Below are 25,366 nucleotides of genomic sequence, written 5' to 3'. Positions count from 1 at the left end.
GAGAGTCTGGTCTTCACTCCACTTGGCCTGGCCTTCTGAAGCCAGTGGGTGAACTAGTCTATAACTTAATGATACCTCCTTCTCTTACTCAGAGACCCATAAACAAGAGTATTAACAGATCTATTCAAGGGAGAGAAGAGACCATGATCTCTTACATTCCCTAATGCTAAAATGGCATTTCAAAGTATCTTGCTTGGGGAATATAATATCTCTCACAGATACAGACAACATTTTATGAATAATAATTATGAAGTTGTGGAAAAAACTTACCCTGATTTTAAGAGAAAATAGGAACATTTACTTGCCTCTTCTTTATGAATACAAATAGATGTACTATGTATTGTTTGGCCTGGAATGCTGTATCATGTATATAATATATACGTATTTTTTATGTTTAGTTTAGGCACATCTAGCCCACTTTTTTCCTCAAATCTTTTCATGTAGGTGTTAGTGGCTTGCTGTCTAGAAAACACTCTGCTAGAATGTTTGTCCACTTGGGCCACATTTGTCAACCCCAGCTAATCAGTTACTTGTTTTAGTCGTCCTCAGGCTCCTTTGGGACTCCGAGACATAAGTCAGAAGCCACATGTTTTCAGTGGCAGAAGTTTTGTGTATTAAGAAACAGTAACGTTAGGATATAACACGTATTTTGACGTAGCCTTTCAGGTAGAGTATTTTGAAATAGCATGAAATGGTTTATAAATGAAGAAAACCTATACTGGATGGACTGATGATGGTGGGTTGGCCTTGCCTACCCTGCAGGTGTTCTTCTACATATTGGGAGAGCCTCAGCTTGTCACTCTGCAGAATGCTGCTATTAAATATTTCAATACTTCATGGAGACAAATGAAATTTAATAAGTTGAAGAAGTACTTTAGGGGACTTCTTAGAGAAAGGACTAGCCATACTTCTATCGTGCATAACAAATAACAGGAGTGTGCTTGTTGTCTGTGTGGGTGGTGGCCGCAGTTGGCACCTTTCCTCATTTTATTGCTGATGTAGTGGGTGTGACGTTACAGGTTGTGGAGATCTTGTAAGTTGACAGAATCTCTGGTATGGACTGTTAGGGAGGAAATACCAAATGCTCTTTCTTCTCACCCTTTGTTTCACTGAGCCAACCAGAAAGGGAAAGTCTGTTAACTCCCTGGGGTGATTTATTTTTATTTTTATGGGCATATTGCCTTTGCTTATTGTCATTTGTTTTAAGCTATTTTTGCTAAGGTGCTGAAAGCTCATTTCTGAAGTTAGGCACTGAAATTCAAAATTATGGACATCATCTACTTACTTTTCAAATCATCCTCTTACGTTAACCTCCCCAAACCCAAGAGTGTGGGAAAAAGAGAGAAATCTCTTTAGTTCAATCATGCCACAACAGTTTTGCAGCCCCCAAATAGTGACTTCAGTGAAATATTTCAATTATATTGATTGAGTTATGAGTTTGGATATAAAATTCTCCTAGTTTTCATTAATCTTAGATCTCTAGGTTTGGAGGCTTTGGAGTCAGGCAGACCTGATTGTGAATCCTTCTCAGCCACTTTCTAGTTTCTGATCCTTGGTCAAGTTACATTGCTCATGAAGCCTCAGTTGCCTCATCTACAAAATGGAAATTGTGATATTTAGATAATATGGTGGTGGTTTGGTTGAAGGTAGGTGTCTGGCACATAGTAGGCACTTGGTAATTGTGAGTTTTTATTGTCTTTCCTTCTATCCCCCCTTTATCTTAAGGTTTTTGTTTTCACAGTCAGGAGCTTGAGAGGGTGTGTGAAGTGTCTGCATTCTGGAGGAGTTGACTTACGGTGAGACTGCCTCCTTCCATCTAGCCCTAGAGTCAAAAGCAGAGCCTGGCACAGTTTTGACATTAGTTTGTCTTGCTGAAAGAGGGGTCCTTTGTGTGACGGAGGTCCAGGAGGCATGGCCACTTCACTACCTGCAGAAACAGGTTGCTAGTTTTCACTTGAGAGGCCTGGGGACACCCTCAAGAAGCTGAGGTCAAAGGTCCCCTCATTCCCTGGGCTCTTTTGGGGGAAGTGGAGGAGTAGCTGCCGGAGGGGAAGGCGCCGTGGGCTGGAGCCCTTCTTCACTGAAATAGGATACTCACCTAGTCAACCTTCAGTTCGCGGTGAAGCGAATGGCAAAATGGTATCGCACATCATGCTGGGTTGCGGTTAGGTGTTCCTCGAAGGTTCCTCAGTGACTCGCTTTTCACAAGTTCTTTGGGCATTTCAATTGTTCAAGCACGGATAGGGCACACCCAGGGCGATCCACCAGGACTAGCTGTGACCAAGGCTGGGCGCAGGAGCCCAGAGGGGGACCCGCCGCCTAGCGCTGGCGCATCCGCTGGTGCCCAGCTCTTGCCATCTCCGCCAGTCGGGGCTCGCCCGATATCAGGCCCAGTGCCACAGGGCTCTGTTGCGCAGGGGCGCCGTGGCTCCCCAGGGAAGCTGGGCCAGGGAGGCCGGTTTCGCCGGCGGGCGCCGAGGCCGCCTCCCAGAGGCCGGTCCGCCAGGCCAGGGCGCAGACACGGCGGCTCCGCCAGGCCCATTAATAACCCGGAGGGCGCTGCGATCCGACAGCATGGTCGCCGCAGGCCTGCTTCCCGCGGCTGCTTGACCTGTTCCTGCCCAGTTTGAGTCGAGGGACACTGGGGGTCCACGGCCGGCCGCCCCAGAGGGTGGGGGATCCCTCGCGCGCCGGCTGCTCTGAGGAACATAGGAGAGAGTAGGCTTTACTACAGCTCTCACTTAATTTATAACGCAGAATAATTGCATTTAGCCTCGGGCTCAACCGTCTGGGCAGGATTTGGGGCCCTCTCCATTGAACCTTTATCCTCATCATTAAAGACCCATTATCTTGATCGTTAAATTTGCTGTTGGTTTTTTAGGGGGCGTGCTTCCGGGAAGAGCTTGCACGCAAGCACAGGGCACCCCAAACCCGACAGAACAGCACCCCCTTTCCCTACCCGTCCCCACCTGGCCGGAGTGCCCGGAGCGGGCGCTTCCTGGGCGCTCGAGAGACCCTAGCGCCAGTGCGCCCTCTGTGGCCGGGGTCTAGAACTGGGGCTCCGCGGGGCCAAGGCCGGCTCCGCCCACTTACGTGGACGTTCTCGCGGGAGGGGAGCGTGGGTCGAGGAGTGGGAATGGCGTGCAGCGCCGGACCGGTCGCCCATCTGCTGTGGTGATTTTGAAAGTCTCCTCTATAACTGTAAAGAAAGGAAAACCAGACATACCCTGGCGACCAAGGTAGAATCTCTCTGAGATATCAGATTGGTCGAGAGACCGCCTTTTCTCCTGGTACAACGATAAATACACTTTGAAACACCACTGAGAGAGAGTACCCGAGGGAACAGGGGAGAGGGTCAGAGGGAGCTAGAGGCAGAAGGGAAGAGGGAGAGAAAGGGGCAGAGGCCGGGGAGAAAAGCCGAGAGCCATCGGTTCCGTGGAGACGACAACGCCGTCCGCGCCCAACTCGGGAGGCTTTTGGAGGCGCCCGGGGCCTCGACCCTGTGCCAGATGGATTTGGGTGCGACGAATTCCAAGGGAGCGCGTCGGGTCACCTCTCCCCCTGCTCCCAGTGGCCTCGGCGCCCTCCGGCGTCACTTCCCTCGCAGGTGGCTCACCCGGGCGGGGATGCTGTTGGCACGGGGTTTACCCGGGGTTAACCCTCTCCCTTTCCTCCCTCCCTCTCGCGTGTCTCCGGCAGGTTGCGACATGTGCGCAGACAACCGCAACGGCGAGTGCCCCATGCACGGGCCGCTGCACTCGCTGCGCCGGCTCGTGGGTACCAGCAGCGCCGCGGCCGCCGCGCCCCCTCCGGAGCTGCCCGAGTGGCTTCGGGACTTGCCACGGGAGGTGTGTCTGTGCACCAGCACCGTGCCCGGCCTGGCCTACGGCATCTGCGCGGCGCAGAGGATCCAGCAGGGCACCTGGATTGGGCCCTTCCAGGGCGTGCTCCTGCCGCCGGAGAAGGTGCAGGCCGGCGCCGTGAGGAACACGCAGCATCTCTGGGAGGTAAGTCGGCCGCCACCGAGAACCTTGCCACCCAGCTGGAGCTTTGGCCGCCAAAGAGCCTCCCTTGTTCCCCAGAGTGTAGTGGAGGCTCGATTTCTCTGGTCACGCAGATGCCTGGTATTTGCAGCACCTGCAGTGAAGAGGTGCAGAGCCAGGCCCAGCACTACAGCAACCCAGCCAGGAAGACAGGGCTTACAGGTTTCTGAAGATGGAATCACCATAACAAGCTTCCATTCTAGGTGTGATAGATTTGACTGTTGTCTCCCTTGATCTTGAGAAAAAGAGAAACACCTGAGGAGATAGAACCTGAGGAGAGGAGGCTGGGCATTGGGATGTGAGCTAGGTGAATTTTGTGTCCTATTTTAAGTTCTTCCAACATGTTGTTTTTGTTTTTGCCCACTGGGCAAGAAGGAACATAAGCATAAACAGGAGGAAGGAGAGTCAGGTTCATTTTCTCAGATAAAAACAATTTAGTAAACGCTGAATGTGAGAGACTGTAACATGTTTCACAACTTTCAAAGTGCCCAAAGTAAAGCAAAATCATCCTGTGAATCAGATACCACAAATTCTACTTCTCTGACAAAGTACAGTTATTCAGTCTTCAACAAGGTACTGTAGGAAAACTCTGGGCAGTTTGGTATAACCCAATTGATAGTACTTCAATGGTACAGTCTTACCTGATGCTATTACTTAAAAGTCAACAACGTATCTGAAAGCTATTAACCTGAGACTTGCCTCAAATCTTCATGGTTGATTATTGAAGTCCATTCTGGAAGAGACAGACCCTTAATGTAGGTTTCCCCCACAACAATTTTAGATACTCCCACCATGGAGAGTTATTTATGAAAATACAGTGCCAGAAGTCTTACTCTTAAGCAGTATGTACATCTGACTGAGGCCAGGCAATATAATGGAGCGGGATTTGCCAGAAGACAAACTTTTTTAAATGCCAGGGGCCAAGTTGGCATGGACCTTAAGGCTCCATTAATGGCTCATTTCTGCAATAGCTTGCCCCCCACTCTTGGCTCAGTAGCCTGCAAGATGATCATTTTTCACTGCAAGTTGCCTTATAGTCACTAACTCATGCGATTCAATAATCCACTCAGATTTTGCTGAGCACCCACTCTGGCCAGCACTGTAACTTGGTCTCCAGAACGCTTGTATGACTGTTGGCAGTGGGTACTAAGGCCTGTGTCTGCAGAGCTGCCTTTGATTAAAGGGGAGGAACTAAATCTATGAGCTCATAGCCAAGCAGCCCAAGATGACCACATGGTAGCCACTGGACTGTGTACCCTACAGTTATCTACTGGTGCACTGCACTGTGCCCAGGCTCCCAGGTTCCATTTCATGCCTAAACTATTGTGAAATTATTACTGGAAAACAATTATACATTTTTAATCTTTCAGAATAGAATTCTTGAATGAGGAAAAATGAGGCATATTTATGTTGCCAAATAGTTCCTTTTTTTTTTTTTTTTAACAAATTTTACATAGGGAAATGGGGCAGGAGAAAATGGTCAATACATTGAGTCAAGTTAGACTTTAGAGCTTTTGGATAGGAAAAACTGACATGTGGGAAATAAAGCATCTGGTTTTGAAATATTTTCTAGTTGGTTTTTGTTTTTGACTAATTAGTTGTTACCTCCACTGTGGTTTCAAGTTTATAAAACAATTCCAGTCACTTTTCTTGTTCCAGTGGTATTATTAGGAACTCTATACCGTACAGTTAAAGATCTGCCAGTACTTTTCTGAGGAAATCGTAAAGCAATTGCTTAGTGGTACAGATTTGTTCTATCTGAAAATGTTAAAACTGAGCACTATTACATTGCCCTCTGATGCCTTGGGTTTAGTGCCTGTCTATTTTTAGAGTGCCAGGGGACAAAGCCACAAATATGAAAAAAATCCCATAGCTTATTGTGGTTGTTGGTTTTTGTTTTCCTAAAAGGCTTTGAATGATTGGGATGTTGGCAGGAGACCACTATACAGATAGAATATGATGATATATAGCAATACTGAAAACTATGGAGCCTTTTTTCTGCACCTTTACTTGTACTTGATGAAGTTAAAATTCTGTTGTAGCAAAGAGACTGGGGAATTTAATTAGTTTGTTGTTGTTGATGGTACTTCGGTGGATATAAAGTGAGTTTTACCTGTTGTTTAGGGTATGTGAGTTGAGTGTGTTGGGGGGTGGTACATAGACTTGGTTCTGTGTTACAAAAAAAGACTTGCTGAGTTTATGCTTGAATGGTCTACTTCTAAAAAGGACATAATCTGTTTATTTTTATCATCTGTAAGAATAGTTACAATAACATGCATTTAGGGGGATTGAAGGGATATTAAAACTGAGGCCATGTAATATGTATCAGACTCCTGGGAGATCATATAAATGTGACTGACCAGGGTCAGGTAACTTAGTGCCAATGTCCATGTGTAAGATAAAATACTTATTTAATAGGTTTCAGAGTTTTACTAGTATAATTATTTTTAAGATATGAAGTGTAAGTTTATTTTTAATTTTTAAGCATTATAATTTATTATTTTTATAAAATGTGACCATTTGAATTGTTATATTTATAACAGAAAATTCTAAATGTGGGATTGTTCCTCAGATTTTAGTCTTTCCTTTCAAATCTAAATTTTATTGTGAAAAAATTCTAATTATTATATTTTTTATATTAGAAAGAATCAGTAATTGGAATACACTGTAGGTCTATAGGAAACTTTTGGCAATAATTGTTTAATGACTCATGTAATAATTATCCATTTTGAAAACATACTTTTAAAGATATCTTCCAGGCTATCAGATCGACATAAAGCAGATCTTGAAAAAATTAAAAGCAATCGATCATTACTATTTCATTTTAAAAGTCAACTGGAATCATTTCTCTTTCTCACATGTTTTTTCAAGTCACTTGCAGGTGAAGAAATGTCTTTATATTTAGAGTTCAATACTCAGGTCCTGATGGATCTTACCAAGGTTACTTATCTTTATTTCAGTACAATAAATGGATTGCTAGTCACTGTTTCCAAGTAGATGATGGATTTTTGTTTCAGTTTACAGTTCATTGTTTTTAGTAAGGTTGTACTTTATTATACACATGAAGGCTTATTACAGAAACAATCAGATTCACTTTAGTTACTCCTTTTGTTGAAGCATTAAAAGCTCTTTTTGTTTTTTGTAGAAAAATGACTTTTTAAATATTTAACATATATCATTTACGGAGAGCTTGTTTGATTGGTTTGTAAGTGTGCTATCATCTTTTAGTTAATATTTTCTTTATGTATAATCCTGGTTCATAAAAATACAATTTAAAGAAAGTTTAATATCATGCCACTACCTTCATTATGTTTTGACTCTTTTGGGTATTTGTAGTTTAAGGAGGTTAACAAGCTAAAAGCCAAATTATTAGTCCTTTTTTGGGCCAATTTCTTTTAGAATCAGAATTTTAATGTGTTTTACAAAAAAATAATAAGTTCAGATACTTTAAAACAGAAATATTACGGGATGGATTAAACAATCACTTGCCTTGCTTATATACCTGTATTCCAGCAAGACTTGGATGCATGATATATTTCTAGCTATTCAGCCATGACGGGAAAGATCTTTCTGAATGTTTTGCAAAGAAAGCATAGTCTTTCTCAGCAATTAGGTCTTATTGATGAGAGTGAGATAATTTTGTCCTAATGTGTTTTCTAATAAAGAAGTGAAAAGGCACATTTGATTCCAACATTTATGAAAACATTATCTCAATTATTAATGTGCCCCTTTTCCCTTGAGATAAATTAATCTAGTCGTACATGGTTTCCCCTTTCTGCTTAACATCAGAATTTAATACGACTGGACCTGAGGAATGTACATGGTGTATACTTTAAATTCTACTGGAAGAAAATACGGAAATTTAAAATTAAGTTACAGTTTAAGATAGCCTAGAATTACTCAAGCCTTTCAACTCAAAGTCTGATTTGACAAGAAATTTTACCAACATTGACAAAATAAATTGCACTTATTTTCACCCTAGAAAAGTTTTTTCTGTTAATTGAAATAATGCAGTAACTTGTTAGGATTACAGTCAAGGTACTAATTTTACAGAATTTCTCTTTGCCTGAGTAAAATTTGAGTGTCTCATTTTCAATTGCACTACGTAGAAAGCTTCATTATTTTTCTTCAGAAAATCAAGGGGTATAACATAATGTGGTCCTTTTTGTGGTTTGATTTTGGGCCATAATATTTTAGATTTAATAAGAGTTTTACTTTGAAGCAAATGGTCTATTTTTCATCATTACTATTTAGCTTAGGTCAAAAGACATTAATGAAAACCAATTTTAAAAATACATTACATGCTGCTAAATGTTTATATTTCAAAGCCATCACAGGTAATTGGTACTAGAAGGAAATGAATTGATTTCATATTTTAAGTGTATTATGTATGTTTCCATAAGTGACCCAAATCCATCTATAGTACTGTACCCATTTGTATATATTTAGATGTTGAAAAAAATCACTTGAAAATAATAATTTTAAATTCAATAAAAATCATTTTTAAATTCAATTAAAATCACTTAAAAATTGTTCCAGTGATAGTGCTGTAACTGTATACTCCATATTTTGCTTTATAGACCTGGGCTCATTTTGGCCTTATTCACCAAAACACCAGGGTACAGAATTATGTGGCTGTCACAGCTATATTGAAGTAAAAATTGTGTTTCTTAGCAATTTATCGTTTAATATAGCAGAGTGCTTGTCATTTTAGTTTTGAATATATCAACTCCATGAAATCCAAGTAATGTCTCCTTCAAAATAAACCATAGTCAAGTTACTATTATGTTTTTAATTATGCAGAGTAACAGCTGGTGCATCTCTTTGGCTTTGCCTCATTTGATTTGAAGATATCTTTTATAGTGGTGCCCATTTGATCGAGTGTGAGCATTTTGTAGTTTTACATAAACTGTAAAACCATCTGCCGCCTCTTGAAATGGTTTCCAGAATTGTGTTAAAAATCAAAACTTAGTACTTAAAGTTGGCTTTGAAAAGGTCCATTTAAAGTCCTGGTCCTCTTGGTTTATGTACCAAATGCCACCCTTGGTTTTCTAAGTCCAAAAATGACTCTGCTTTAAAAAAAATTATAACAGCCGTTTGGAAATTCTCATGTTAGTGAAGTTTAATCCAAATATGCATGTGACACTACAGTGTTTTATTTGCATATACTTTATAAAGAATGATGTGTTCTGTATCTGCAGGACTATTTTTCTCATTGGTCAGTGCAGTTTATCTATTGTTTACAGATTGCTTCTTTTGATAGCATTTTGTCCATGTGAAGAAAGTAATTCACAAGTATTTCCTGGTCCATAACTGCCTATTTTCTTACATTGTATAATTTTTTTCCTTTTTCCACACTGCCTTAAAAATAGGGTATGGAAATTAAAATCAGAATTGCAGAGGTTACTGGACAGATGAAATCTGCTGTCCCCAATCACTGCGTGGCAGCACGTGATCTGATGAAAATGTGATTTTGGTAACACTGGGTCAGAGAAACCTGCAGGGGAGCCTTTTAATTTCACTGTCGATTAAGGCAGTTTTAATTATTCAAGGAAATCTACTGTGTTACCTAGAAACCACGTGTAGTTGTCGTATAATATTATGAGTTTTAAACGTTTTTGGTTGAATACGGAAAACTGCCTATTACTCAGCTGAGGAATCATGTCCACACTATCAAAATCCGCTTTTCTCAGAGGGTGGATGTGATGCATTGGTGTTTGGCTTTTCTAAAAAGTGCTGTGCGTGGGACCACTATGAAACTGCCTTGCTCTCCTTTTTTCTTTTTCTTTTTTAGAATCATATATACTCCACAATTTCATGAGTTCAGACATTCCTTGTGTATTTACACAAGAAATACAGACTCCGGTATAACTACTTAGCATAAAAGACAGAGCAGCCAGAACAGCGTATACTTTTCCTTGTAAGCATTTGCCACCTCGCTCAGATAAGTTACAGAATTCCATTATCCAAATTGTTACACATGTGTGACAGAGGTTGACCTTTTGTCATGTCAATCCTTTTTGTGTAGGCCCCAGGCTCCAGCCTAATGGCTCAAACCCTGATTTACTCACTGTAATAAGGGCAGGAGGTCGAGCAATTGTCAGGCTGCCTGTTCGTACTCTTCTTGGAGCCTGGTTGAAGGCTGTTAACACAAAGCTTTTCAAAGTGAATTTACAACCAGCACCACTGACAGAGGCCAATCAGTGCACCATAAATGTCAGGTTAGTGAGATTGAGCAGTAAGTAAAGTACTGACAGCACACTATTGGCTGGAATCAATTGGCCAAGGTTTAACTGAGAAGAGCAATCTCTGTGTGGTGGGCTTAGGGAAAGAGCAAAGTGTGCAGTCTGGGTTTCCAGGTGGAGCCTGTAGATTTACCTGTAAGGGTTGGGATGTCACCCATTTGCTGCGGTGCATCCAGCATCATCGTGTCGATATGCTTCACGATCTGGGAGTTCAGAGCGGCAGAGCCTGCTGATTCTGAGTTGGGTGGTAAAAAATGCCCCTAGCATTAGACAGGAGAGAGAGAAAAAAAAAACTATTAAAATATGGGGCTGTCCGAACTGGGAGACACATCCAGTGCGTTACAGTTCAGTGAAAGGTAATTTGTTTAAGTTGCAAAACTGTAACAGGGCTTTCTACCAAGGCAGAGAGACAGATAAGCCCGTTCTTTTGCTCTTCCTGGGGCTCAGCAGGGTGAAACTTTCATGGAAGTCACTAATGACTGATTATGGGTTGAGGGTCTGAAGGTTTCCCCACCAGACAAATGTTTTTATCATTTTGTGTAATGACAGCCTGGACAACAATTGATTTAACTCTGAAGGCATCAGCATTAAAATGGAGGAATCCGTTAAAATGCTGTATGCAAGGATTTATAAATTAGGCAATTTCCTTGATTATTGCAGTCATTTACAAAATTGATTGTTCCAGTGTGGTATAGACAGATTTCAGCAACGATCATTGACAACAAGCACATTCTGATATCTGTAGTTACTGGTCACTAAACCAGGTCAGTATGCCTCACCCCCCTTCTGTTCTTGGTCTCAAGGTCAGGCAGACTGATTTCAAATAAGCTTATAATTATGAAGTTTCATTTGTCTTCAGAGGAGACTAACCTAGACTGTGAGGGTAGGTGTGGGTTGCTCTTAAAGGTTGTAGCATTCTATTTACAATAGCCAGGACATGGAAGCAACCTAAGTGTCCATCGACAGATGAATGGATAAGGAAGATGTGGCACATATATACAATGGAATATTACTCAGCCATAAAAAGAAACGAAATTGAGTTATTTGTAGTGAGGTGGATGGACCTAGAGTCTGTCATACAGAGTGAAGTAAGTCAGAAAGAGAAAAACAAATACTGTATGCTAACATATATATGGAATCTAAAAAAAAAAAAAAGATCATGAAGAACCTAGGGGCAAGACGGGAATAAAGACGCAGACCTACCTACCTTGAGGACATGGGGAGGGGGAGGGGGAGGCGGGGACAAAGTGAGAGAGTGGTAGTGTATATATGGACATATATACACTACCAAATGTAAAAGAGATAGCTAGTGGGAAGCAGCTGCATAGCACAGGGAGATCCGCTCGCTGCTTTGTGACCACCTAGAAGGGTGGGATAAGGAGAGTGGGAGGGAGGGAGACGCAAGAGGGAAGAGATATGGGGATATATGTGTATGTATAACTGATTCACTTTATTATAAAGCAGAAACTAACACACCATTGTAAAGCAATTATACTCCAATAAAAATGTTAAGGAAAAAAAAAGGTTGGAGCATTGTTTTTATATTTTAATCATACTTTGTGGGGAGGGTATTGATGATCCCGATATGCTTCAGACCAGTAGCACAGATTTTGAGATGTTTCCAACTTAAAAGGAAATAAGTTTTGCAAATTGCATCTGTAAATATTTGTTTGATTGAAGATCTAAAAGTCAATAATGTGTTTTGTGTGTTGGTCCTTAGAGTTCTAATTACCCAATAGATACATCAGAGAGTCACTGGATTTTAGATCAATTAATTCTGGAAAGCCTAATAAAGACATTGTTACAAGTGTGAAATGCTCAAAATGCTGCAGATTTTCCTATATAAGAATGCACACAAGTTCACTTGGTGTTTAATCATTAACCACAAACCACAAAGTTGTCTTTATTTCTGAAATATCAGAGATGGGCATGCCAGATGTGTCTGCAGAGCTCTATCCAATGAAAGCTGGCCGTGCAGTTTATGCTTAGTACAGAATAACTAACTTTAGACATTTGTTTTCAAGCATCATTTTGTTTTTAATCATAATTTTCCCCTTTTGGAAATCTAACACAAACTGGGGCTTGTAAAACAATAACACTTTAGAAAATTGTTTAACACTGTTGGGAAGGCAAAAAATGTTCAGTTTGTCCTGATTTGAATATATAATAATTTGATCTCAAGGTAGTTCTTTGTTTTAAATTGAAGATGTATGTTTTGGGAAGTCCTGTGGCTTGGGGGCACTTTGCACTTATCTGGCTGCTGTTACTTAATACTGTAAGTCAGAAGTTCATTTTCATTTTTAATTAGTTGTAAAATTCACTGCTTAAAAATTGAGTAAAAAAGGCAGTGTTTCAATTCAGTGTCTTGATATGATCTCTTCATTTTTATTTAAATTTTTTTTTACACAGTATTCTGGTTTCTGTTAAGACTTAAAAAGCCGTGTGACTGGATCTGTCTCGGGGGAACTCTGAATGAAGCACTCAGTTTTATAGGTGTTTTTGCCAGTCCCCTTGTAAATTTATTTAATAAACCAGCACCTACAGCATGCAATTGTGAAATAATGATATGGGATTAAGCCCATTTTATTAAAATGAACAGTGTTTTTCACTCTCTGTGATCATTTTAAACTAAGCCTGCCTCAGATAATGAAGTGTCTGTAGAAACATTCGGTGTAATCTAATTCAGTAGAAAGTTCTTAAGTGCTTTTTATAATTGAAATTAAATGTAATCAAGTCATGTTTTCAGTATCTTGTACAGCACCAGGGCCTCAAGTGTTGTTAGCACTCGTGGGAATATTAATGTTTATCGCAAAAGCAACAGTACTAAATTCCTAGATAGCCTTGCAAACTCCAAAATGGTAGATAACCCGTAAATAAATTCTAGGTTAGAATATAATGTTTTTAGAACCTGTTGTGTTTGTCCCACACTAATATTAAAATCTATTTTTAGTATACAAAATGCACAAATAGTTCCTGGGAGACAGAGTCCTGAAAAATATTGGTCTACTGAGGAAAACACTTAATTTCAATTTATTGCAATTTAAAATTTGACCTGGATAATCTACAAAGTAGAAAATCTAATTGCTAAACTTTAAAATGGTAGAAATGAACTTTTCTATTAAAAATAATTCTTATCATAAGAAATTTAAACTGTATGAAAGTATAAACCAGTGGTAACTATTATTGACAATTTTTATAATGGTCTTTTGAGAGATGACTATTTAATATAATATACATCAGTTTGTATTTGCATTGTATATACATTGAATCACAGTTTTGCTGAAAGATACTTGTGCTATCTCCTTGATACTGCAAAACACATTTTAAAAGCAGCAACTAATGACACTGTTTTCATAGGATCTCCTGCAGATGTTTAAAGTTGGCTCACCCATGAATAGATTTTGATTTTGTGTCTAGTCCCATCCTCCGCTCCCTGTATCTTCCCTGGTGGGAAATTTCATTAACAGTCTGCAGACCCTACTGATACTATAGAAGCATTTCTACTGATATTTTCATGTTTTATAGCACATCTTTAATAAGACCAGAGCCTTTCTGAGATCTATAGGGAGATTTTAATAGTCCTCAGGGAGGAAGGAAAAAATTTTTGTGTTTCTTTTTATACATCAAGGTATTAACAAAAAAGAATCAAATCTCTTTGAAATGCTTTTCTAAGTAAGAAGACTCCTTGATTTATGTAGCTGTGTGTGAGACTTGAGGGAAACTACTTAATTTCTTTGTACCTCTCATTTCTCCATATGTAAAAGAGAGCCATATTGTACTATTACACAAATTTGAGTGACAATATTTATGATGCTTGTTTAACAAAAGAGATTTTCCCTTTTTCAATTGGGGTTTTAATAATAATTTTTAAGTCTGTAGTGGACTTGCATATAGTAATAAAGAATCTCATTATTTGTCTGTGGAAACAAAAGACTGTACATGGTAGCCCATGATACCCAGTTTGGATTTAATTACTTACTATAAAATCAGGCTTAATATTTAAATGCAAATTTATTTATCACTGCTTACAAGTAAGAAAGGATTATGTATTAAGGGGATACCATACAACATGGATGTACAAAAAATCATTGCTGGCTTTAATTTTTAAAAGAACATTTCTAATGGAGGGCAACAGGGTAACTACAAATATTAGACACATAAAGAACATTTCCTAGAGGTACATGATTTCAGTAAGTGAAATGGTCACTCATAATCCTCACAACAGAGGACTGACTTGCAACATGAACATGCAAGGGGAAGCACTTAGTAAAATCACCAGGCAGCCCTAAACCTGAAGGTCTTTTGACCATGGGCCTTGAATCAGGAGCAATTCATTAGGTAGGTTTGACCCTGGATATTGAATTCTGAATAGAAAAACATCTCAATGCCCAGCATATCGTGACTTGTCAATAAATAGTAAATGACAACGAATCAACATAGTGGCACTTTTGCCACTGTCCATAAAAATGTGTGTGCAGCTATGTGTGTACCAGTGAATACCTACATAATAGTACATTATACAACTTATGAATATGTGTCAGTGTTGATTCCAAGTGACAGAAAATTTTAAATGAAAAAATAAACATAAATACCAAAACTTGTCATAGAGAACAAAAATTAAACTGAAATTAATATTTTTCTAATATATATTTATTGAATATTAACCATATCTCTTATGTTATCTGGAGTTTTTACTTTGATGATAACCTAATCAGGGGTGATAGTCAAAATATTTGACAACCAATCCAGCTTAGACCCTGCCTCATAAACCTGGATGCCTACAGTTGGATCTGTGCTCCATGGGCTACGTATCAGCTCCAGAGCTAGGATAGTTAGCAGAGCTTTAGCAAAGCCATTAAACAAATAGTCTGTAATGGGTATAAGTTTCAGTTTTGCAAGATGAAAAAGTTCTGGCGATTGTACAATATGGTGGATATTCTTAACACTACTAAACTATATGGTAACTTTTATGTGTATTTTACCACAATAAGAAAAGAATAATAACTATATTTTCAGTGATTTTTCTTCTAGCTCAGTGATTCTTAAACTCTCACATCCTGGAGACAAGAATCTCCAGGTGCAGGGAGCCCAGCAAAATTCAATCTGGGGACCTGCCCCCAAAAGATTCTGATTCAGTGGTCCTGCATTGGGACCCAGGAATCAATTTTCTGAACCAATGTCCCACGTGGTGCTGGAACTACAGTTTGGGGAACGAAATGCTAAGCTCCCCCTTTGTCGGCCTTACTCCTGAGGTTGTCAACTTCCCTTCGTGCTTCTTCCCTTGTCTTGGCTGCTCTTGAGCAAACCTGGCATCTCTTCGGTTTCCCTTCTATATCTGGTCTCGTCTGTTCCTATGTTAATTCTAGTCTCACCCCTTGCCTTCATTCCTGCTACACCTTGCTAATCTCTGGGCATTTCCAATCTCCTCCTTTACCACCCACACCCCAAGATAGGTAAATAGACAGTAATAGATATAAATATTAAAGAACTACTAACAGCAAAATGGACTTGCCTGACTTTCATATTTTCTGTCTTTCTGAAGTCCTTCTGGCCAGGTATAAGGAAGCAGCCAAAAAGGCAGAAAGCTTTCCACTACGTGTCAGCTGCAGTGTGTAACTAGCCCCTTAGCAATCAAGGTGTGCTTCAGGAGGAGGTGGCCCTCTGGAAGGCATTTGGTGGCGTTCACAGGGCCTGAGTTCCAGCCCTCACTGGGTGTGAGCTGTGTGACTGCAAGCGGAAACCTTCACTCCCTCGGCTCTTACCAGCACTACATCTGACGGCACTGTCCTTTCCATGTCTCCTGCCAGCTCCTTCTGTACAGCCCTATATCGTAGAGAGGCCATATACTCCTTGCATGATATTTGTGATTTGCGGTCTGTAAATTTTCCATATGCTAACTTTATCTGCAAATGTGCTGGTTGTTTTCTGTCTTCCTCTTCGGGTTCCCATTTCTGCCCGTTGAGGGAGCATGCAGCCTGTATTCTGATCACAGCGTACTGTACTGCTCTTACTGTTTCAGTTGCTCCCTGTGAGAGGTGGCTCTCAGACTCCGTTTCCCACACTGGGTCTGAGATCCTCTATCCTCGCTTGTCTGTGGGACATCTCCATTTAGGTATCCTGACATTGTTTCAAATTGAGTTCACTAACAGCGACCACCTCACACCTCCTCAAATAGGAATCCACTTATCCTTAACTTACCGTTCTCTCATTCTGCTTTTTGGCCTATGAGCCTAGCATTTTTGGAGTTACTGTAATGGCTTCTTAAAATATTTGTATTTCTGGCAACTAACAGAGTAGCACACAAAAAGCACTTAATAAACACTGTTGATCTTTTTTTTTTAGAGTTGGAGTTGTTATATGAACAAATTTGAAAAAAAATAAATTTGAGGATCACTCAAGTAAAAGTTAATAGTGAATATAAATTATTTTGTAAAAAAAATTAAGTCCAAATATGAATCCTAAATTGCATCCTTGCTTCTGTCCAGAAGTATCCATTACTGAAAGGCAAGTATCCTCTATTGCTAATAAAAAATAAAAGATTTCTTTTTATTCTTGAAATTTGAGAACACATTTGACATTACTAAAGATGTCTAAAGAAATCTTATCTGTGACACTTTTATAAACAAGGTATTAAAAATTGCAGTGGGACATCTTAGACACAAGCCTCAATTGGTGCTAAGATCCACTTTCAGAGCCTACTTCTGTAAAAAGTAAGGAGGTAATAATCTGACACTGGAAACGCTGTTGATCTGACAGCAGTATTAACAACTAATACATTTAAGCTGAGACTTTGTGCCAGGCATTCTGCTGAGAGCTTTATAGGAGTTATCTTAATTCACCCACAGAATAACCCAATAAGGTAAAGACTACCACAGTATTTTTCAGATGAAGCAAGTTTTCGGATGAAGGCAGAGAGAAGTTAAGTAACTTGCCCAAGGTTGTGGGTAGTAAAGGTAGGATTTCCACTGAGTTGTGTGAGCTGCAGAGCTTTTGCTCTGAACCCATCTGTTGCTGTGCTGCCTGCCCTTTGCACTCTCAGACCTGAACTCCCATCATATTACAGGGCTCCAGTCTCTGCCACAGACTTCTCTGTGCATCCAGCCTGGTCTCTGGACCTGGCTGGGAACACTCCCTCCTTGGTGGGCACTGCTTTGGTTTCTCAGACACAGCCCAGCCAGCTTCACAAGAGACCCCATAGCTCAGGCCCTTGAGATTAGTCCACCTTGTGTTCCAGGATCATGGGCTCCACATTTATCATCCCAGAAAATGTAAACTCCCCAGCATTCAGGGAAGCACATTTATGGAGAAACTACTGTGCATGGGGTGTTGTGCATGTCACAGAGATGGGCAAGACCAACTCTGCCCTCAAGTACTGTAGAGTAGTAGGATTGCAAGTAATTCCGGTTGAAAACAGTGTCCGCAAAGTGCTTTTTGAGGTACACAGAGGGGAGAGGTTCCTGCTGAGATCAGGGAAGGAGGAGAAATTTGACCTTGGGACATAGATAGTTAATACTCAGAGAGTCAGGGATTGGGAGGAAAGATGCTCCTAGGGGAAGCTCAGCCATCCCCTCCCGGTCCTTAGAAGCCCAGTTTTCTCCCTCTGCTCCTTCATTCTAAGTGAACTGCTTCCTGTTCTTTGTCAATGTCTTGCTAATTTCCACTGCTGTGCTTTCTGCCTAAGCTATTACTTCACCTAGAAGGTTTTTGCTTCTTATTCTGGTCAACCTATATATCTTTTACTTTTTTAGAGTCATATCTTCCAAGAATTCATTGGGGGTTAACCCCAGGTCTCCACCACCCTTTCCACATTCTCTTTCCTTCAACCCTGTTCTTGACAGTTGTTAAAGTTTTACTCTTTCGCCTGATATTGCTTGCAGCCTCAGTTTGGTAAGCTCATTTTGGGGACATACTTTGACTAAAAAATTGCTTGTTGTTTGTCAGTGATTCAGCTTTGACTGAGTGTCCTGTATTTTTATGTGTGAAATGTGCAGTCCTATTAAGGTGACAGTTGAGGAGAGACCTGATGAAAAAAGGAATGAACTGTCAGGGAGGCCAGTGTGCTGTAGCCCAGTGAGTTCAGAGGAGCTTTGTGGGAGAGAAGGTCGGAGGTATCTGGGATCAGGTAAATTAGACCATGGGAAAGACTGCATTTTATCCTGAGTGAAGTAGATCTTGAGAGAGGAGTAGCACAGGCCAACTTATGTTGTTGTTGTTTTTTAAAAATAAATCTATTTATTTTTGGCTGCGTTGGGTCTTCATTGCTGTGTGCAGGCTTTCTCTAGTTACGGTGAGCGGGGGCTACTCTGTTGTGGTGTGTAGGCTTCTCATTGTGGCGGCTTCTCTTGTTGCAGAGCGTGGGCTCTAGGTGTGTGGGCTTCAGTAGTTGCAGCATGTGGGCTCAATAGTTGTGGCTCATGGCTCTAGAGCACAGGCTTAGTAGTTGCAGTGCATGGCCTCAGCTGCTCCGCGGCATGTGGGATCTTCCCGGACCAGGGCTCGAACCCTGGTATTGGCAAGTGGATTCTTAACCACTGCGCCACCAGGGAAGTCCCAACCTCTGTTTTAAAAGGATCACTCTGGGGTACTGTGTGGAGAACAAGTCTGTGGCGGGACAAGGGTGGACGCTGGTAGGAGGAACTCAGAGGACAGGATGTGACTGGAGAAATAAACAGGAGTTGTGAGCATTTGGCTGTTATTTAAATCCATAGGACTACTTGAGGTCAGCTGGGCAGTGTGGGTAGGCAGAGCTTTGACTAGAGGAGAGCTACAATGTCCCTAGTTCTAGAAACCTCTGTGAATTGGATCTGCAGGTTGAATGTGGATGAAGGACCATGTAGTTAGGTATAGCTGTGGATGCCTCACCTCATTTCCCTCCTGCGCCAGTAATGGGACCTGTCCTTTCTTTTGCCTCTGTGGCTGAACGGCAGTGAGGCAGTAATACAGCGACTTGGAATGATGCTGCCGCTCTGAAATGTGTTGGCATCTGTGAACCATGAAGCCATTATATGTCCTAGATGCGGTCTATACCAGGGTCCTTCCCCAAGGAGAGGATGCTTAATCTGACTCACCTACATGTTCTGTGGAAAATCTCATGTATGTCCTCTATTCGTAGTGAGTCATCCCCGTGTTCTCTTGCATTTTTCATCATGCTTTTTGCGAGGTCTTTATTTTATTTTTTTTTACGATTATAAGTGCTAAACATATTTATGAAAGGGAATTTGGAAAATGCAGAAAAATATTTTTAAAAGAAAAGAAAAATGAGCTGTAATTAATTTGGTGTCATTCTTATTGCAGTTAGTTTTTTCATTTACTATACAGACGAAAGCGTGCTGTTTGCCTTTTATCATAAAATCAATAAGCATTTTCCCCATTTTGAAAATTCTTTGAGTACATAGCCAGTGATGTTGATTGGCTATATACTCTTAATATGGTTGAATCCAATTGTTGAGTACTTGTGTTGGCCCTCCCTCACTCCCTCCCTCCTTCCCTCCCTCCTTTCCTCCCTTCCTTCCTTCCACCCTCTCTCCTTACTTTGAAAGTGTTACTAATCATTTGATATTCTGAGTGTATTGGATCATGCTTGCCAAAATACCTGCAGGAAAAAACACACACAGAAAAACTCTGTTTATACTAACAAAAATAACATTAAGAACAACAGGAGACATTTGTCCTGCATTTTCTAATTTATTCAAGATTTCACAACCGGCTCACTGATTTTGTTGCTGCTGCAGCCTCTCAAATGCAGGGAGTGCTCTGTGCTGCCTGGTACGAGTGAGATGGGGAAGCTGGGTCCTGGGGGCTGCCTGCTCTGCTCTTTGGAAGGCCTGGCGGGTGGAGCCGGCTCTTTTGACCCGACTGCTCCAGGGGAGCTTTCCATCTGTCCAAATGTTAGCCTGGAACGAAACGCCTCCATACAGTGATGAAATTCCTAACAAATGTAGTGACAACACTGAACATAAGGGCTTCATTTTTTTCAAATCGCTTGCATTTACCGTTAATTCAATTTGAATTATAAGTCACCTCCACGTGAATGACTCACGCGCTCATTATCGTGAGCTTTGTTTTTGAAAATGTACAAAACAGGAGAAGTTGGTTTGCAAACTGCATTGCCGAGGTAGTACTGAACTGGTTTCCAACTGAGAAAATTGTTTTATGTCTTTGCACATCTTGTATTCCAGACCTGGAGTTCTACAAGAAAACAGAAATGTCTTTTATTTTTTAATTTAATTTAATTTTTTAAACATCTTTATTGGAGTATAATTGCTTTACAATGTTGTGTTAGTTTCTGCTGTATAACAAAGTGAATCAGCTATATGCATACATATATCCCCATATCCCCTCCAGAAATATCTTTTAAAAGCACACTTGGATCACTGTCCACAGTGGCTCTTGGTGGGGATAAATATGCAAATCAAACTTAACTGTGTAGCAAAATGAAAATTTTTTTTTTTCTATTTCAGGACATTTCGTTTCAGGCCAGTTGAAACCCTTTTCCAAGTCCGTACCTTCTGGGATCTAGAGGGGTGGATAGATTAGGCCTTATAGGTTGTGACGAAAGTGGGGAAATGGTTTCAAAAGCAAATCACTTTCACACTGTATAAAATACTGGAGAGAAACAGTAAGGATATATTCAGAAAACAGCCATATAAATAGGTAATTGCTGAAATATTTGGATAATTTTGAGAATAAATGCAGGCTAACATTTTTGGACAGTGAAATCAGCTTTTCATAATAACTCTGTCTCCCAGCCAGTAATTTCCTTGTTCTCCCTAATTTACTTCACTTTTCTGTAGCTGACAAATTCCTGTACCTCAAGTTCTGTACCTCAAATAAACCGACTTTCCAGCTACCAAGTTCTGTTGTGAGACTCTTGTGTTACCTCCTGCTTTTATGCACAAACTGGTTCCCGCCACCCTGCCAGGGAGCTCTGGAGCCCTGAAAGCTCTGGGCTTTCTGATGACTTTCCCCATGGGGCTTCCAAGGATGCCTGATATCCCAACAGTTCATTTAATTTTGGACCCAGGTCCAGAGTAATTCTAGAGTTATGCAACTTTTAACAGTCTTAGGGCTCCTAATGAGGGGTGTGGGTACTGGGAGAGGGCAGTGAACACACCCAGCAGTCTCTGCTAGGGGGCTTATGGCTAAGTGGTCACAGCCAGGATTGGACTGCCCTAGAAGGCAGTGGGTCATTTGAGGTACCTTGGGTTTTTGGCTTTTTTTTCCTGGCCAAGGAAGAGGAACGGTAGTGACTTCTGAAAACTGTTTAGTAGCCTGGCATGATGGAAATTTTCACGCTTTTAACTTTGGATCGCAGCAAGGTTGTGTCTGGAAAGTTTAAAATGCCTGTTTTAGGAACACATTCTAAAGGACTAGGTAACCAGTAGGAAATAAGATGGGTTTCATTTTGGTGTCTTATCACCTCTCCTGTTTGGCTAGAGTCACCGATGGGTTTTGCTCAGATTCACCCCACTGGCATAAGATGTCTAACGATGGAAGTTCTATTTAAATCTTGCTGAAGTTACCAGAGCAGAGAGCATCACTCGAAGCAACTGTGGAGAGTGTCACATAGGAATGAATGTAAAATCCAAGTAGCATTTGCTTTGCATGCATGATGACTAGCACGCTGAAAACTGGAGCAGAAGCTGTGGAGATGTGTAAAGTGTTAACAGAGGCAGTCCCAGATCTGGAAGAGTTCACACTGTGACCGAGGAGAGCCGCTCAACCGGTCAGTCTGTATACTGGGGCTGCCTAAAAATGTTCGTTTTCTTTCGTAAGATGGTTCTAGTAGCGCTTAGTTGTCTTTAACTTCATTTGAAACAATTTTGTTAGGTTGTGTTGTGACAGCTGTCATATCAGCGTGGAAGTAAAAAAAAAAAAACTATCAAAATCGGTGAATTTTTGTGTAGCCATTTTGATATTTAAGATGGAAGGAAAAAAGCAGCATTTTCGGCATATTATGCTTTACTATTTCAAGAAAGGTAAAAATGCAACTGAAACGCAAAAAACGATTTGTGCAGTATATGGAGAAAGTGTTGTGACTGATTGAACGTGTCAAAAGTGGTTTGCGAAGTTTTGTGCTGGAGACTTCTCGTTGGGCAATGCTCCACGGTTGGGTGGACCAGTTGAAGTTGATAGCGACCAAATTGAGACGTTAATTGAGAACAATCAGCATTATACCACCTGGGAGATAGCCGACATACTCCAAATATCCAAATCAAGAGTTGAAAATCATTTGCACCAGATTGGTTATGTTCATCACTCTGATGTTTGGGTTCTACACAAGTTAAGCGGAAAAGAAACCTTCTTGATCACATTTCTGCATGTGATTCTCTACTTAAACGTAATGAAAATGTTCTGTTTTTAAAACAAATTGTGACGGGTGATGAAAAGCGGATACTGTACAATAATGTGGAACGGAAGAGATTGTGGGGCAAGTGAAATGAACCACCACCAACCACACCAAAGGCTGGTCTTCATCCAGAGAAGGTGATGTTGTGTATATGGTGCAATTGGAAGGGAGTCCTCTATTAATGAGCTCCTTCTGGAAAGCCGAATGATTAATTCCAACAAGTACTGTTCTCAGTTAGACCAAATGAAAGCAGCACTTGACGAAAAGCGTCCGGAATTAGTCAACAGAAAACACATACTCTTCCATTAGGATAACGCAAGAGCACATGTTTCTTCGATGACCAGGCACAAACTGTTATAGCTTGGCTATAACTGTTCCTCTCCACTCCTGCTACAGTGACCAGCAGCTTCTGCCCGTGATGCCTAGCCCTGCCCCCTCTTGGAATTAGAGGAATGCATCTGTTTGTGGGCTGGAGATTAGAGTTTCGGGTGGGGGACTACAAGGAAAGCTGTCTTTTTGGGTGGCCTCACAAGACATGCTTCAGACCCGAAGCTGATACTTCTAAACTTCCTTCTCTGATAATCTATAATTTTCTGTTTTTAGAACTACATTGTCAGCGATGTCAGAGACCCTTCTCAGATGATTCATCCATTTAAGACTAGCAGTAATATCTCTTGTTTGGAAATTAAGCAACAGAAAGGACTTCAAGGGGGCAAGCTAAATAAAGACATTTTAAATTAAAATATGTCTCTGCTTATACTACCAAGTTAAGTCAGGTCAGTTTTATTCCAGAGCTTTAAACAAGGTTGAAAAATTATATTTTAATTTATATTTTTAAATTTCTTTAATCTGAACATTTTAAGTTAAAAATTATTTTTATAGGATTTTCCTTTATCATGTCCTCTACAGTGCCCAGTATACATTAGCTATTTTGTAAAGAGTTATTGCTTAGTTTTTAACATCTTTCATTTTTTCAGGGTGTTTATTTATTGTCATTTTACCTTGTTCCAAAAAGATTTAAAATGGCTCTTAGAGAGTCTGCATTTAGAGACTGATAAATATATTAGGGATATGAAAATGGAAAATAGCAACAAATGTGCATAGCTTAAAAATATTCTAGGTAGGCTTCCCTGGTGGTACAGTGGTTGAGAGTCCACCTGCCGATGCAGGGGACGTGGGTTCGTGCCCTGGTCTGGGAGGATCCCACATGCCGCGGAGCAGCTGGGCCTGTGAGCCATGGCCTCTGGGCCTGCGCATCCGGAGCCTGTGCAAAAAAAAAAAAAAAATTCTAGGTATTGTTTTGGTGCTAGAACATGTTATATCCAAATAGTGTTGTCTTGACATGGTTACCTGATTTACTCCCCCTCCAGGTGTTCTGTTGTTTATTTGCTTGCAGAATGGGTATGATGCTACCATCATCTGGAGGCAACAGAGCGACACATGCAGAGTTGGGCAGGCTGAAATCTGTCTGTGGGGTGTAGCTGACTGTAGCTGTGAAATGCTGTGTTTCTTTATTGTTTTTTTTTTTTTTTTGCTTATAAAACAAGTAATTGATGTTTATTGTCAAAAATTAAAAAAAAAATTAAATTCTCATAGCCCACCACCTGGCAACAAACTCTAAATTTTATTTTATTTTACAAACTCTAAATTTTAAATGTATTTTTAAAGAAAGATATATATGTGTGTGTGTGTGTATTATGTTGAAAAAATTTTACTTAAAATTATTGCCTAAGCATGTTGGAGTATAATTAATATTCTTGTAATCACTTTATTTAATATATTGTCCAGCAAATGGATGAGTCAGGATTAGCTTAACTGTTTTCTTATTGTTAGATATTTAGCATCTGTGTTGTTTACAGGTTTTCATTATTTTTATGAACATATTTAGACATGCTACTTACCATGCTTTTGACCTCTGTATATTGGGAATTATTTCTCTCTTACAGGGTTATTGATAATAATGAATAAGGTAATATATGACAAATAGTAGGTTCTTATTAAATATGGGCCCCCATTTTCTTTACCTTTGGCCTGAATAGGGCTGTCTTAAGATCTTTGAGTTGATGTTTATAAACAGTAACTTACTGATATTTTGAAAATGATAATCACAAAAATGTAAAATTCCTAACTTTATACAAGAGAGAGTTCTGAAAAATTGCTTTAGGTTCAGTTTTGCAAACTGAATATTTTTAAATCACTAGGGCAGTGGTTCCCAAGCCACTGGGAAGCTTTTTCCCTAACTTTCTATAGAAATTTAAAATGTACCCAAAGGAAGGGAGAACTAGTACAAGTCCTCCTGTACCCAGCATCTGTTTTGAATAATTTTTCTTTCCATTCTCTTCCTTCTATTCTATCCTGCCATTTTTTTTGCTTTGTTTTAATTTTGTTTTGTATTTTTTGTTATTGTTCGAATATTTTAAAGTAAATCCCAGGCACCATAGCATCTTACCTACAGATACTTTCTCTAAAAGATACAGATTTTAAAAACCCACATAACCATAATACCATTATCACACTCAGCTGTATTAACAATAATTTCTTAATATTATCTAATTTCCATATTCCCTCATTTCCTCCCAAGTATCGTTTTTACAGTTGGTTTGTTTGAATAATGATCAAAACAAGATCGTCACATTGCACTTTGTTGAAATTTCTCTTAGGTCTCTTTTAATCTATAACTATTGAATAGTTGTGGAGCTTTTTTTTTTTTTCTTTTATGAAAGTTCTTG

The 25,366-nt window shown here is 40.2% G+C and overlaps 1 protein-coding gene across 1 annotated transcript in view; it reads left to right on the top strand.

Annotated features, from left to right (window-relative positions):
• Positions 1 to 25,366, top strand: part of PRDM6 (PR/SET domain 6) — a 98,955-nt gene that overhangs the window by 5,885 nt on the left and 67,704 nt on the right. The window contains exon 2 of the mRNA XM_060006966.1: positions 3,700 to 4,007. Coding sequence (XP_059862949.1) covers positions 3,700 to 4,007 — 308 coding nt within the window. The remainder of the gene's footprint in view (positions 1 to 3,699; positions 4,008 to 25,366) is intronic.

This window comes from Delphinus delphis, chromosome 3 (assembly GCF_949987515.2).
Source record: "Delphinus delphis chromosome 3, mDelDel1.2, whole genome shotgun sequence".
Taxonomy (NCBI): domain Eukaryota; kingdom Metazoa; phylum Chordata; class Mammalia; order Artiodactyla; family Delphinidae; genus Delphinus; species Delphinus delphis.
This window is presented reverse-complemented; position numbering and strand designations above follow the sequence as displayed.